This window comes from Acipenser ruthenus, chromosome 23, assembly GCF_902713425.1.
Source record: "Acipenser ruthenus chromosome 23, fAciRut3.2 maternal haplotype, whole genome shotgun sequence".
Taxonomy (NCBI): Eukaryota; Metazoa; Chordata; class Actinopteri; order Acipenseriformes; family Acipenseridae; genus Acipenser; species Acipenser ruthenus.
This window is the reverse complement of record NC_081211.1, coordinates 1996557-2010976: the sequence shown is the minus strand read 5'-3', so window position 1 is coordinate 2010976 and position 14420 is coordinate 1996557. Positions and strand designations below refer to the sequence as shown.

The following is a 14420-nucleotide window of genomic DNA, read 5'->3' as shown; positions in this document are numbered from 1 at the left end:
TGTCTTTGTGTGAGTTTGTATATATATATTCTTATTTTTGCAAAACCCTACCGATTTAAATTGTGTGTTTTATTTAACGTTTGGCAGCGACACGCATATTTAATAATGGTTATGTTATCCAACTAATTGCTGTGTTAGTACACAGGAGTTTAAAAAAAAAAAAAAAAAACACGAACACGTATCAGGAAAGTAGCTACTTAACAAGACTGACATGATGTTTTCACGTACCGGTTGTTACAGTACCCGTACAAACATGTATGCTGCCTGTAACCCCAAACCAAATCTAGATAATGCGGCTCCATAGACAAACCTTAAGGACAGTTTTAAGGAATGTAAAGCTTTTTTATTATTATTAAGCCCATTGTAATTCATATATTTCGTTTGCAGTTCATAAAACCCCTTTCAACTTTTTTTTTTAGAGAATGTTTGAAGCGTATTCTCAGTTTTCAAATAACAGTTTTTGCATGATGTCATTTTAAACACTATTAAAAAACAGCACTTATAAATATTATAATTATAAATATAGCCAGGTCGTCATTATTAATAGCGTGTGCAAGTATAGCCCAAACACCAATTAACGCTTATTATGAAGAGTTTCAGACAGTCTAACACAATATCCAGTATAACGTATTTCTTGTGTAAAGAATTATTATATATTAGACACAAAAACTTTAAGGCTGAGCTGTTTATCTCCACAATGTTCCAGAATCCCCTAATGGTGTCATTTCTTTTTCAGTATTTGGTGCCATTTCTTTTAAATCAAAGTGGATCAGTCATTTACTATCTTACACTGGCCTCTACAGGTAGAGTGGAGCACTTTGCTTTTTATATTTGTGTCTCAAAAGAAACGCATGGCCTCACATTGACAGATTGCATGGCACTGTGGCAGAATGTAATTGTTATAAGGATAAATATAGTTTTTGACACAATTATGCTATCATGACAACTGCACCTGAAGTCAAGGTGCAGTTGTCTGGATAGCCTTTAGTATGAAAAAATCTATAACGCACTATTTGATACTGTAAACATGTTCATGATATCAATAATACCATTACCATTCATGTAAGTTATTATTCAAAAAGGATATTGCTGCTGTAGAAAGAGTGCAAAGAGCAACCAGAATTATCCTGGGTTTAAAAAGCATGTCGTATGCAGACAGGCTAAAAGAATTGAATCTATTCAGTCTTGAACAAAGAAGACTACGCGGTGATCTGATTCAAACATTCAAAATCCTAAAAGGTATAGACAATGTCGACCCAGGGGACTTCTTTGACCTGAAAAAAGAAACAAGGACCAGGGGTCACAAATGGAGATTAAAGGGGCATTCAGAACAGAAAATAGGAGGCACTTTTTTACACAGAGAATCGTGGGAGTCTGGAACCAACTCCCCAGTAATGTTGTTGATGCTGACACCCTGGGATCCTTCAAGAAGCTGCTTGATGAGATTCTGGGATCAATAAGCTATTAACAACCAAACGAGCAAGATGGGCTGAATGGCCTCCTCTCGTTTGTAAACTTTCTTATGTTCTTATGTTTTAAATATCATTTGATTTTGTAATTTTCTCCTCCCCAGACTTGTCTTTAGCTGTGCCTGTATCCAACTCCCTCACATTCCTGTTTACGCTGTTAACAGGAAAGCTCTTGGGTGAAGAAATTGGTGGGAAACGTAAGTAAAAGATATATCAGAGGCAACACCCCCAGATAACCATGAATAGGTGGCTGATGTAATTTGGGGTGATTTCCCCAGTGCTGTAAGATGCTCCAATAAAATGGATTATGTAAGTGGGGTAAAGGTTGATCTGTGGCTTTATGACATATTTCAATAAAGAGAGTGTGTTTGTTAACCACTGTGTCTAATACAAAATTCCAATGCAGCCTAATTCCCTTTTCCTGGCTAATTTATTAACCACTATGCATTCAAACAATGTGTTGAAACAAGACTGGATTGAAGTGACTTGTCATTTCATCTTCTAACAGCACAGCTAATCAGATGTTTTACCGTTTATTTCAGGGGCTGTGTTTGGGATGTTCCTCACTATGCTTGGCGTTACACTCTGTGTGGCCAGCTCTGTTGGGGAGAACAGCTAAAATGGATAACTTGTATATCCAAATATGAAAAGGGAGCAAAATACTGAAAAAGAAAAGCAGTCACACGGACTGCCCAGGTCTACACAGTGCCCTGATACTACAGACCATGCCCTGGCTGTAGGAACTGATGCAGGTTCTCTGAGAAGCCAGCAACACCTGGGTCCAAGGTGTGCTCCAAACACGTCCTGGTTCCATACCAAGGAATCTTCAGGAGGAACAACTCGATTCTGAAGAACTGTACATGCTGTCCTTGTCTAGTTCTGTGCAAGCTGCAGCAGACACTATAAAATGAGGTCTTCGGACAAGGGTGTTCAGGTTGTTCAGATTTACAATTAAAGGGCAAAAACAAGGAACATGAAGTTAACAGGTCCTTCAAAATCATTCAAGAAACACACACTACATTTATATAAAGTTAGATTTTTATTGAAACCAAATAGACTTATTAAAGTAATTTGTAAGCACTGTTTAACATACAATTCCAGATAGTAAATTGTTTGTCTCTTGCAAAAAAAAAATCTGTAAATATTGAAAGTTATGTATGCCATATAAATATGTATTTCTAAAATAAAACAATTGTTATTTTTTTACAGTTTTTGATTCAGATATTTTCAAATTATTCATTACATTATCATTACTGATATTGATAATATCAAAATATATATTAATATCACCCAGAAACACTGACTTAAGAGGATTATAAAGGTTTAAAAATATTTTGTACATTGGTGAATTTTTACTAATAAAAGTAAATCAAATACATTACAACTAATCATGTTCTTACATTATATTAAACTAATCTAGTATTTTCCATATACAGTAATATACATCACTATATTTATTATTATTATTTATTTCTTAGCAGACGCCCTTATCCAGGGCGACTTACAGTTGTTACAAGATATCACATTATTTTTACATACAATTACATTATTTTTTTTTACATACAATTACCCATTTATACAGCTGGGTTTTTACTGGAGCAATCTAGGTAAAGTACCTTGCTCAAAGGTACAGCAGCAGTGTCCCCCACTGGGGATTGAACCCACAACCCTCCAGTCAAGAGTCCAGAGCCCTAACCACTACGCCACACTGCTACCAGACTGACACATTTATGCTGCTCCAGACCAGAGATGCACCTACAGGACGAGTGTGGCATTCCGGTGTTAGTATTTGGTATTATCAGATGCAAGTTTTATGAATATTTTTGCCTACATATAATTTCTTTCTGTTTAAAAGGACATTCCCTTTTGGTTCATGGGTATGTTCTATAAATATAATTATATATTTAAAAAATAATAATTAGGGCTGTTGAGGATATATGAATACAGTAAACAATATAGGTACATTTTTGTATTTAAAATACTGTAAACGTGGACATGCATTCATATAGCAGGGAGCAGGCATGGTAACATGGTAGGCACACAGTGGTCTTTTCAATTGTGCTAAGAATGGCAGATCAAAAAACTGCTGTTCTTTAAATTGTTAAAAGAATAGGACTTTAGGTGTATTGTCTTTAAAAAAAAAAGTAAAATTACAGGTTTTGTTCCTAATTTATTATTATTTGTTTAGAGCAATTGAAAAGACCCAATTGTGTTGTAGACGACACAATATTTAAGTATAAATTTGTTCTGAGAATCATTCCTCTCTGTGTTCCAGTTCTCAGCAATCATTTACTCTTGCAGCCTGTGAGAGGAGGCGTGGCTTGTCCTTCCATTCCGCTCCACACTGTGGTAGTCACGTGATCTACCATTCTCAGGTCTAGGGCTTCTTTTTGTTTCCCGATAGGGGAGTTCCTTCAGTAAAATAAAAGACATGGACATGTCTTCAAATAATAGCCCAGCTTGCTTTCTTACCTGACACTGCAACTCCATACACAATGACAATGAAGAAGTAAGCATGTTCGTCAAAGTGGTGTAAAGGAACCAGCAATGTATGGTTGTAAACCTTGAGTCAAGAGGTTGAATTATTAAGCTTGTGACTTGAAATTTATAACATTGTATTTAAGAAAGATGATGCAGATTCTCTTTGGTTAGCAGTTACAGAGATCTCTTTTCAAGTTTAAGGGTGGCTGGTTAGCTCCCATAGTATTAACACGTCTTTACTTAACCAAATTATATATATATATATATTCCCTTACCCCGTCTTCTACCCGATCTGTATGGTTCAGTGGAACTGCTTCATCATCAGGAATCTTTGCTTCTCTCTGAAATTACAACATTACAAACACATCAGCTTTACTCACTTGTTTTTTAACTTTACTATAGAATTAAAGAACTTCCTTGTTTTTTTCATGATCATTCATTTGTGATTGAGGTTCTTCATATTTAGGCCATTCACAAATCCTGCAGTAGTCCCTCAATAGTAAAAAAAAGAAATGTAATTGGTAAATTTAATAATAAGAGGGAACATGCAGAATCTTAATTTACATGTACAGGAGTATGGTACTTTTGTTTTTTACATGCTACTGTAAATTTCACATGGATTGTACTTTCCCACAAGTGATCTGAAACTGGGCTTATTCCAGGACTAGTGAATCAAATCCCTGTTCCCTTACCTCATCTTCTCCATGATCGTACGCTGCTATCGTTTCATCTTCAACAGTATCTGCAACTCTCTGGAAGTTACAGGATTAGAAACCATGTTTTTTGCATGTACAGTAATTCGTACTAAGTTCTCAAAAGTTCAGTCAAGATCAGGTTTCAGGCTGAGCTAACTCCATGTTGTTGTAATGACTCTAAGGGGGGCATTCTTGAGAATAGACTTTGCTTCAACCTAAACTTCCCTAAAAGAATTAGAAGCGTCTATCTTTGAGAAATGGTCACGTAGAGCATTTTAAAAAGCCCTGCTGACTCAATGTCACGTCCTGGCTGTCCATGGTGGCCCTGCACTGCTGACCGTGTTTGTATTGTTTTGCCCCACCTGATCCCTGTGTCCCGGCAGTAGAAGCTGCAGTTACCTGATCCACTGGGAGCTCCACTCTGATGTTCTCATCTTCAGGCACTTCGGGAGCTCGTTGCACCTCCCGTCTCTCCCGGTTCACTTTAAACACCCCTGAGTCTTCTACAACAAACACAATGTAGTGAACAATTTAACTACCGTACAGCAGTAAAACCTTGAACACACCCCTCTGGTCATTGGTCTGTTGCATGTTAAGGCTCTCCTGCCCCTGTTGTGCTAAACGCATTGACGTTTTGGTTTCAAGCTGATTGTAACATTGTGATAAACCATGTCAGGGGCGCTCACCCTCTTGCGTCTCCTGCGGAGTGGTTTTGGAGTTCTTCCTGGAGTGTCGGACCCGGACTGGCTTGGCGTAGAAGAGGGATTGCTCTTCCTCCCCGGTGTTTTTCTGTGGTTTCCTTCTCCCGGCTCGGGGAGAGACGGGGCTGGTGTCTTCACCTGCCGCTCCTGTCGACTTCACTCGCCGGCTGTCAGACTGCAAAAAAAAATGATATAATCACTTTAATTGCCAAGAGTACACAATATTATGAAAACCAACTATGGAAGTTCTTTGTATTCAAACAGTAGCTACTGCAATTTGGGATCCTACATATAGTTGAAGAGCAGTTAAACTGAGGTTCCAGTAAAGTTCACAACCTTCTACTAAGTTGACATCCTTTTTATTTTTTTCAGTTTAGATCAGCTGTTTTTCATCTGAGCAAGATGTTTCTCATTTGACACGTACAGTACAAAATTAGAAGAAAGGGAAAACTAGTAGAGAGAGCAAAGTCATTTTCACGTGCCATACAGAATGATGCATTTTTGTAAAGCTTACACAGTGCTGACAGGGCTTCACTATCTATTATATAAATGAATACAAAGTGTGACTGTACCTCCTCTGGGGAATGCAGGAGAGCAGAATCGCTCACTCCATCTTGTGGAACACTGGTAGTTTTCCTATACTAGTAAACCAAACCAGGGATAAACATTAGTATATCAAAATGCAGTTAATCAAAGACAACCTGAGATCATTATAATTATGTAAAGTACTGTAACTGAAGATACTGTATTGAGTAATTCTCACCTAACCTGCCAACTTTCCATCATTGAAAGAATGCAATTTTTTTTGCACAGTGCTGCATGAGATTTAGCTGGTCAAGAAGACTATCTAAGCTGCTTGAAACAGCAAGCTAAATGCTTTGCTGAAATGGTATACCTCGTTTCCTTTTGTAATGCGTCTGTTTCCTGGGTGGTTTCTGAAAGAAATGGAAACAAGCTAAAAAAAAACAATTCTGAAACTGAATCGATTTCACACCACAGTGGAAAAAACATTGTCAACAAGCCATGTGCGTTCCAATGAAAATGCTGCATTAAGATGTTCAAAATAACACCTCCCGGATACGAACAGCACCCAGTTAAAGGGTGTCAGCTACCTGCCATGTTTTATCGCCCTCTTGTGGATGTCATTTCCACAGCATGATCACTGTTACCTGAGACCGTTGTGTGCTGGTGCTTTAGGAACAAGGAGTTCAACGTAGGGCAGCTTCTTGAATTTTTCTGTCCCCACGGCAACATAGTACTGTCCACTCACCAGCTCCTCCTCGCTGGAGACCGTCACCCCATCTACTGTGCACAGCCTGAGTATCAGAACACACGGTTACTGTTTCACAGGGAGATGCATATATACTGTATGTATATCTTTTCTTTAAAGGAGTGCTAGCCAATGCTTTATTAACATTATTACTGATCCCCATTCTGTTGTGCTGAAAATCTTTTAGTTCTTGTTTGTTTTTACATGAATTCAGGATAATTCATTCTGACTAAAATGATCACGTGGCAGCAATATGAAACCATACTTTTTCCAAGAATTATCCAAACAGTAATAAGCCTTACTTTCATCTTTAGATCTTTAATGGCTTATCCCCTGGAAGAGACCCAGGCAACCGTGGAGGGAAGACAGTTCACTTTGAGTATGGGCCTGATTGCACCTGATCATATTCGATATCCAGGACGGCGATGTCCACCCCTCCGAGATGCTAAATGTCCATCCCCTCACCTGCGAACAGCCCCAGTCCTGAGGTTTGCTTTCTCCGTGACCTCGATGAGTATTTTCTCCCAGTCCTGGCGCATGTTCTTGGGGATGATTAATCGGAAAGGGGGGCAGAGCAGGTCCCCGTTTCGAAACACGCTGCAAAGCAAACAGCACAGTTCCGTACAGCGCATCGCTTACAAAGCGGCCTCTTTTCATTGCATTTCCTCTGCTGGAACGTGCTGGCTGTGCCATAACAAGCTAGGGGGCCACATAGAATGTGTGCAGCATACAGGCGCTCCTGGACATTCCCCTATTACAGGTGAACCGCAGAGCAATTACATAACAACACACCAACCTGTTATTAACACACTGCACCCACCCAGCCCTTTTGTCCATCACGCAAAGGTGATATCCTACCTACATAATACTGAGCCTTACAATGGAATTACATACAATACAGTGTCAGCTACACTACGTCTACACTGGAGTTGTGAGTATGGGTACATACCCAGTTTACTTACTGGATTACAGATGGCATATGGATGTGCTTCCTCCATTTCGCAGAGACGTTCGCTCTGTACACGGGCCTCATCTGAAACACAAACGTGCATCTAAATTAAAAAAGCCTTCTGCAGAGGATTAAAAACCCAATTCTGTACTAGTGTGCCAGAGCTTCTTGCATGGGGACTGGGATTAAAACAATAATTAATATTGGCCTCTTTGCAACACATTGTCTGTGGTCGTAGTCAGAAGCAATCAAATCGCATTTTGACACTAATAAATAAATATATTAAAAGGAAAATTAACTTTACACATTGCAAACACACTAATGAAAGTACACATTATATATTTTAGTCTGGATATGGAGTCCTATATAGTCAAATCTATAGTAAAACATTAACTAGTTCCATAATGCAAGCCTCTAAAAAACAGGATCTCTATTTCATACTCAAGCACAATGCCAGAATATCCATTAGCCAATTCTGACCACCAGATAATTAAATAAGCCTTTGAATACATCTTTAGCTGATGAAACGAAGTCTGCGGCAATGGTTGCACTGTATCAAAACAATGCATTAGAGTCCTGACTCCAGGGCGTGCCTGGACTTGCACTCCAGTCTGGTGGTAATCAGGAAAGATTTCTCTCCTTGTTTTTGATCATAGAACGGATTTTACTTGTAACTCTCTGTATCCTGCTTGAGGCCCGTGGGCTTGTGGAGTCACTTGCCAAGTCAAACAATGGATCAACAGTGCAACACCTTTCATTATCCATTGGAAGGGACAGCTGTGGACAGGTGACATGCACATCTCTGTGTTCTTCTGATCTGTTTTCAGGAGCCATAGTTCAGAGACTGTACTATGCTAGGTCTTCCGCTTTATAAAGTGAATGCAGGTGAAGGTTACATACAGGTTTTGTGGAAATGCAATGCCACGGCTAAATTCTGCTCTGTTAAGGGTTGCACTGTGTACTGCAAGAACTGTTTAGCCGACTGTGACGAATCTTGGTCACGGTCTCCTTGGTACTGACACTGGGTTGACTGAGCCTTGGAGGGTATTTTGGGGAACGGCTCTCCTTTGGTTTTGATACAAGGGCGAGTAACGAGTACCACCACACCCCTCCCAAATAGTATTCAAACCGTCAGTTTTAATTATGATATCACTTTGTGATTTTTAATTTTATTATGCCGTTGACAAACCCCAGGAGCCCCGCGTAGCTACACTCCCAGCAATGTAAATAGGCCTTTCAATTAATCGCCAGCAAATGTGGCAGACGTGGGAAAACAGTGTATTGCACACAGTGACCTTGTTTGACAGAGCCTTTAACATCGCATTTGTTTCTCTGAACTGAAAGTGTGAAGGTTCAGTTTGAACAACCCCTCTGTCGTTTTCAAGGCTGGGGGAGCTCCGGTCCCATCACAGCACCATTTATACTGTGCTCCTAAATAAACAGGTCCTAGAACAAAGCTTAATGAATATACTTATTTGGAACTGTACCTTTTTACTGGTGAAGTTACTGATTAGTGATGTTTTTAGCAGCAAAATATGCACAATACATACAGCATGCATGTGCAGTGTTCCCCCTATATAATGCAATAAGCAATAAGGCTCCTGTTGCATAGCAGTTTGATCCAATCCTGGTTTTGCTTTGAGTTTAAGACACACTTGAGCTTGTTACCTGTAGCTGATCAAGCTTGTATTAAAACCTGGAATGGGTGACACTGCTATGCAATAGGAGTCTTATTTCCATCTCTGTAATGCTGTAGTCATGAGCCATAGTTAAGAGACAGCTATTTGTGTTCCGCCAAATGCAGGTGCTATAAAATGTGAGCTAAGCCCATACTACCTTAACCAGTTCCACTGTCTAAAGGCTTATAATGAGACCGCAATACACACAACCTGCAGGACTCACCTGTAATCCATCTCTCTTTTTGATCACAGCAGGCTTTTTACTCCCTGGATTCAGGTAGCTGCAAAAAAATTACCAAAATGAACTGAACTCCAAATAAAATAGACCCAAAAGATTCAAGTTCATATGGCATTACAAATATGAAAACAGTTATTTATACTAGATCTAGTGTCACTTTAAAATAAGGATTAATTCACCAGGTTGGAGTTTATACATCTAGTGAAACCTGAATTAACCACTAAGTAAAGTTCTGAATATTTGTGGCTGCTTATTCAAGAAACCTAGGTCCTTCACTTGTACTGAAAAAAAGTGAGGTTTACTGGCTGGTAACAGCACATAGTTCAAGTGGATGTAAATTACATATATTTTACTTTAATACTTTAATTACCTTTGAATTACTGACACCTAACATTTCAGAGTACAAGAGATCATCTAAGGAACCAGGGAAAGAGCACAAGAAGTTGACAGTTGAAAGGGGTGAGGGTACTCACTCAAGCTTCTTGAAGCGTTCAAACCCAGCTGCCACGTACTGAGAGCCGCTCTGCAGCTCGCTCAGGTCGTGCACTCTGTGGCCCTCTCGAGGTGTGTACAGGTTCCTCACGGCCGCGGAGGCTTGAATGTTGTCCGTCACCTCATTCAGAAAGGATTCGTACGTCACAAACTGCTTCTGGTTCACCACAAACTTCCTCCCGTTGAAAAAGGGGTCCCCGTTTTTGTAGACCACCACGTTCTTCGTTAGCGGGAGCACCGTCCCGTGAGAAGTCATTTTTTAAAAAGGAATATTTAAAATAAAAAAGAATACAAAATTAATATAATTGGCTTGTTATGCTGCTGCTGCTTAAGCAGAGTCCTTGGCTTGCCTTGTGTTGTGTGTATTGTCTAAACTGAGAGACTGTGGCTATGCTAGGAGTATTTCCCGGTTGCCAAGGCAGCAACTCTAGCAATAGCAGGATTTGTAAACCAACCCTCCAGCATACCCTTGAAGGCAGAGTCAATAAGATAAACCGAACACCTCACTGTTTGGCAGCCAGGTCCCCTGAAATATTACACAGCACAGGATCATTACGATTGGCTCCCAATAAAATTCCACTAGACTAGAGGGCAAGAGATTGAACTCAGGGGCTGTTTAAAGCAAATACACCTCCAGGTGCTGTACCAAAAAAAAATCCATTCGGCTGAGGAGTAGCAGCGGCTCAATCATTAATTAATATCAGTGATTCTATCTCACTTTCCGAGGGCCTCTGCTATGCTCGCAACAAAGCTCTGCTAAGCTGTAGCTGCTAAGTTGAGTTTTATGTTTTATGATTGACTCTGCGTTTTGCACTTGTTATTCATGGTGTTTGATGATGCTTGCTGTGAAGGTGGTGGGAGCCTCTTGCCAGCTCGTCATCGACTCGTCTGGTTAAATAAAGGTCATGATTGGCTGATGGATTGGAGCTGGATTCTGGGGCGTTTCATCTTATTACCATACCAAGCAACAATAACAGATCCTCAATAACCTTATAGCACAACATTTAGGTTCATAAACACGAACAAGTGGAATGTTTTCTGTGGTTAATGTTTAATCAAGGGAGCAGTTCCGTTTGGAGCACACAGCCACATTCCTCAGACTGGGCACAAAAAACCTTAACTGTTTCCTTAATTAAAAATGCAGCCGCACAGAGCACTGCTTAAGGCAACGTCTTGTTTCTTGTTTTTTCCAAAATTAGTTCCAAATCAACTGTAACTGTGCACGTTATGAAATGCAACTTAATTTCGGAAATGTTATATTGCACGCATATTAGGTGGTGTACCTTGGTATATTCCTCAAACTGGAAGTCAATACAGTACAGGCAAAACACTGTCATTCGAACTGCATCTTGGGAATCATTGAAAATACTCATCTCTGTGCAGCATTTGATCTACACAATGAAAGCCAAACCCGTGTTAAGAGGTCTACAGCCAGTTGCACAGTTGAAATCAAAACAGAAAAGGATCCTTGAAAGTCATGTTACAGTGAATATGCAAAAGTCTTTTTAGTCTTGACTTTAGAATTAAGAGTAAGCATATGCAAAGTTTCACTGCCATTTTTGTTCTAGAATATCAATCAGTCTCAGCAAACCAAGTAAAAAAGAAACAGTGGCGAGTCATACATCACTCTTATTTAAATGCATAGAACCACAACCTTAAGAAAACAACACCAGCACATTTTGGAAAAATATACACTGAGATTTATTTGTCATTTCTTACAAAAACATTAATGGTAGACATAACATATATCAAAATACAGCGGGTGACACTATATTTGTGTAAAATATGATGTGCTAGGATTGCATACACTATACAAACAGACACCAGAAAGTTAAGTAACAATGACATCATTAAGGTTTTATACACATCTTACTGTTAATTTGTGTGTTGTTTTCACATATTGTTCAGAGACACAACACAGCTAGACTAGGAGAGCGGGGCGTAACCAACTTGAAGGGTACGAGACAGCTTGAGTGTTTGAACTAGAGCTCCCATGTTGACCGTTTCCAAAAGGTCAAGGCTGTAACATCTTGCTTCGGCAACCATAGTTAAATAATGGCTTGGAAAGCTCCAGAAATCGCAATTCCAAACGTCTTGCAGTGTCTGGAAACCACACTGACACACTGTCAGCAGTCCTTTGCAGAGTAGGATGTATCTGAGAGGGGGCAATTGAAACACCCACACATGTACAACACCCCTCTATCGCTCTGGAGTTCCCAGGGTTTGCTTCAGGGACAAATACTGAAAAGACACACAAGACAATGAAATAATCAAGCTAGATTATTCAACTCCTTTTTTGTAGCCGATGCAAATTGTGTTAAGAACCCAGAAGTGGAAGCAGACAGGACTCAACGGGGCAGGGGTTTCACATTTTAAAGAACATTTCACACAGGAATCGTGTTTCTTATGCTGTCAGAGTCTGTTTCATTATACCAACAAACTCAAATCAGTTATGATTACAGTACTCTAGCCAAAATATATGTGGCACATGAAATTGGAATCGTTTTAAAAAAAGAAAAAAATACTACTGATTGACGTTTCACTCAAATAGTTTGCATAGTGTTTCAGTGCAATGTTACAGGCGGATGCAGCTTGTCTCTGATAATCAATTGTTGAAACGCATCGTCAGCAACGTCTGGTTTTGGATTCAAGAGCCGTCAAACAGACTCTACAGTCGCTTGCTTACTTACTTACTTTTTTTCGACTTGCGATTGCCTGCTGCAGCCACAGTAGCTCCATAGCCAGGTTACTTCTGTACAGCCGCAGGCCTTCTTTGGACTTTGGCATTTCCTTGCTCTGTGTTCTGCAGAGAGAGTCTGAGCCGAACAATACACTGGGGTTTATTAAAGAAATGCATATGATGTTACCAGCGTGCAGGTGATTGGTGTAATGCAGTTGTGTCTGTGATTGTTGTTTGGTTAATGTGCTGACTGTCAAAATAGTTGGAGGTTAATGGATTAAGAAGGCGGCTCCTTAGTCTCTCCATGCAAAATATAATATACCTGCTATTAGCCCTAATGCCTCATTACAATACCATAGAGCTTGTGAGCTGGATTATTAATGTGATCATCTATTCGCTCCAAGGTCTCTTACCCTTGTGGATAACACTGGAGCCGGAGTCCTGAGTTGTGCTATTCCACACAGACGTCAAATCAGTGCAACTCCTCAAGTCTCTCTCCTCCTCCTCTGCTGAACCTGAAAGCTCAGACACACTCGCAGAGGCAGACTCCGGTACGTGCCGTGCTCCCTCACTGAGGAGCTCAGGAACCGCTCTCTCTTCACGGGGATGCTGTTCGACAGCAAAGAGCGTCGCTCCGTCGGTGTCTCTTTCGGGCTGTAACATTTCTGAAGTCCTGCATGTTGTTTTGTTAGTGCGAGCAGCACTGCTGTGGTCTTCTGCAGGCTCCTCCGCAGCTGTACAGCTGGTGGCTTGTGACACTGCCCTTTTCTGCAAATCAAAAAAGTTTACTTGTAATAAAAAAAAGGCAAAAATAAGGTGCGTTATAGACTTTTCTCTAACATATTTACCATTTATGAGAAATATTGTATTACACATTTAAACATATATCGGGGTAAACTTACCTTGTTCACAAATACAGGTCTCTGTATCGTCTCTCCGCACCACTCTAGCAGGGCCAAGTCTCCCTCTATTTCTCTCACAATGTTTTCATATTCCTCACGCAAACTTGATAACTTCTTTCTGACAAGGTAACCTCTAACACGAGCCTGGATCAGACAGTACAGCGGAGTTACATTGCTTATACAATCTGGAGATCTGCATGTACACGTACAGTCAAACTGGCAAAGAAAGCACGGACGACCCATTTCAAAAAGAAAAACACTACGTGAACACGACTATTCTGCAATCTGGATCACCAACAAATTACAAACGCACAACGGCTCCCATTTGTTAATTAAGAAGCCAGGATAATTCATTTAAGTTATGCCAAAAACATGAGTGATTTTATATTTTTTTTTATATATATATATATATATAAAGTCCCCAAACCAACCTGTAAAATGACGATTCTGTTCTCCAACTCCTGCCTCTTCATTTCAAAGTCTTTGCAGGAAGTCAAAAACATGCTACTTCCTTAGAAACAAGACCCAAACTTCCGGCTGCAAGGACGCTAGCTAATAAAAAAAGACGTTTAACAGAGAAATAATCCTTTCCACCCTTGTGGTTACTGGAACGCGAATGCATCAAAATAATTCATTTTACTATATCGCCGTTGCAAACGCTGTGCAGTGGTTTCCGTTCTTCTATACGTTTCTGAAAGCGCACTGCAGCTCCACTCTGCCCTCGTGTGGACACGAGCAGCATCGTTTAATGAACATTTTTTGGAGTTTATGTGCAAACTCAATACACACATCTTTATTTTTAAAACACGTGCATAAGTAAAACATAATGGCCTTTTTTTTTTTGGCATGTACAAATCTCAATGA

At 39.9% G+C, this 14420-nt stretch overlaps 3 protein-coding genes across 4 annotated transcripts; 1 reads left to right on the top strand and 2 right to left on the bottom strand.

The window, feature by feature from the left end:
- Window positions 1–34: 34 nt before the first annotated feature.
- LOC117412854 (transmembrane protein 234) lies at window positions 35–2677 on the top strand. The gene is made up of 3 exons (XM_058997399.1): window positions 35–803; window positions 1574–1666; window positions 2012–2677. The coding sequence occupies exons 1-3, from the start codon at window positions 587–589 to the stop codon at window positions 2086–2088; spliced, it is 387 nt and encodes a 128-aa protein (XP_058853382.1). The 5' UTR covers window positions 35–586; the 3' UTR covers window positions 2089–2677.
- Window positions 2678–2763: 86 nt separating this feature from the next.
- Window positions 2764–10730, bottom strand: LOC117413466 (doublecortin domain-containing protein 2B-like). The gene is made up of 12 exons (XM_058997394.1): window positions 9956–10730; window positions 9468–9525; window positions 7579–7649; window positions 7082–7213; window positions 6516–6662; window positions 6242–6281; window positions 5919–5987; window positions 5332–5521; window positions 5045–5148; window positions 4643–4702; window positions 4226–4291; window positions 2764–3881 (listed from the first exon to the last, which is right to left on the bottom strand). The coding sequence occupies exons 1-12, from the start codon at window positions 10228–10230 to the stop codon at window positions 3759–3761; spliced, it is 1335 nt and encodes a 444-aa protein (XP_058853377.1). The 5' UTR covers window positions 10231–10730; the 3' UTR covers window positions 2764–3758.
- Window positions 10731–11651: 921 nt separating this feature from the next.
- Window positions 11652–14286, bottom strand: LOC117414255 (IQ domain-containing protein C-like). Of its 2 annotated transcripts, XM_058997390.1 has the most exons (5): window positions 13988–14286; window positions 13557–13700; window positions 13068–13422; window positions 12669–12790; window positions 11652–12215 (listed from the first exon to the last, which is right to left on the bottom strand). In XM_058997390.1, the coding sequence occupies exons 1-5, from the start codon at window positions 14057–14059 to the stop codon at window positions 12174–12176; spliced, it is 735 nt and encodes a 244-aa protein (XP_058853373.1). In that variant the 5' UTR covers window positions 14060–14286; the 3' UTR covers window positions 11652–12173. The 2 variants fall into 2 exon arrangements, with proteins under 2 accessions (XP_058853373.1, XP_058853372.1); XM_058997389.1 differs by lacking the exon at window positions 12669–12790.
- Between the last annotated feature and the right edge of the window lie 134 nt (window positions 14287–14420).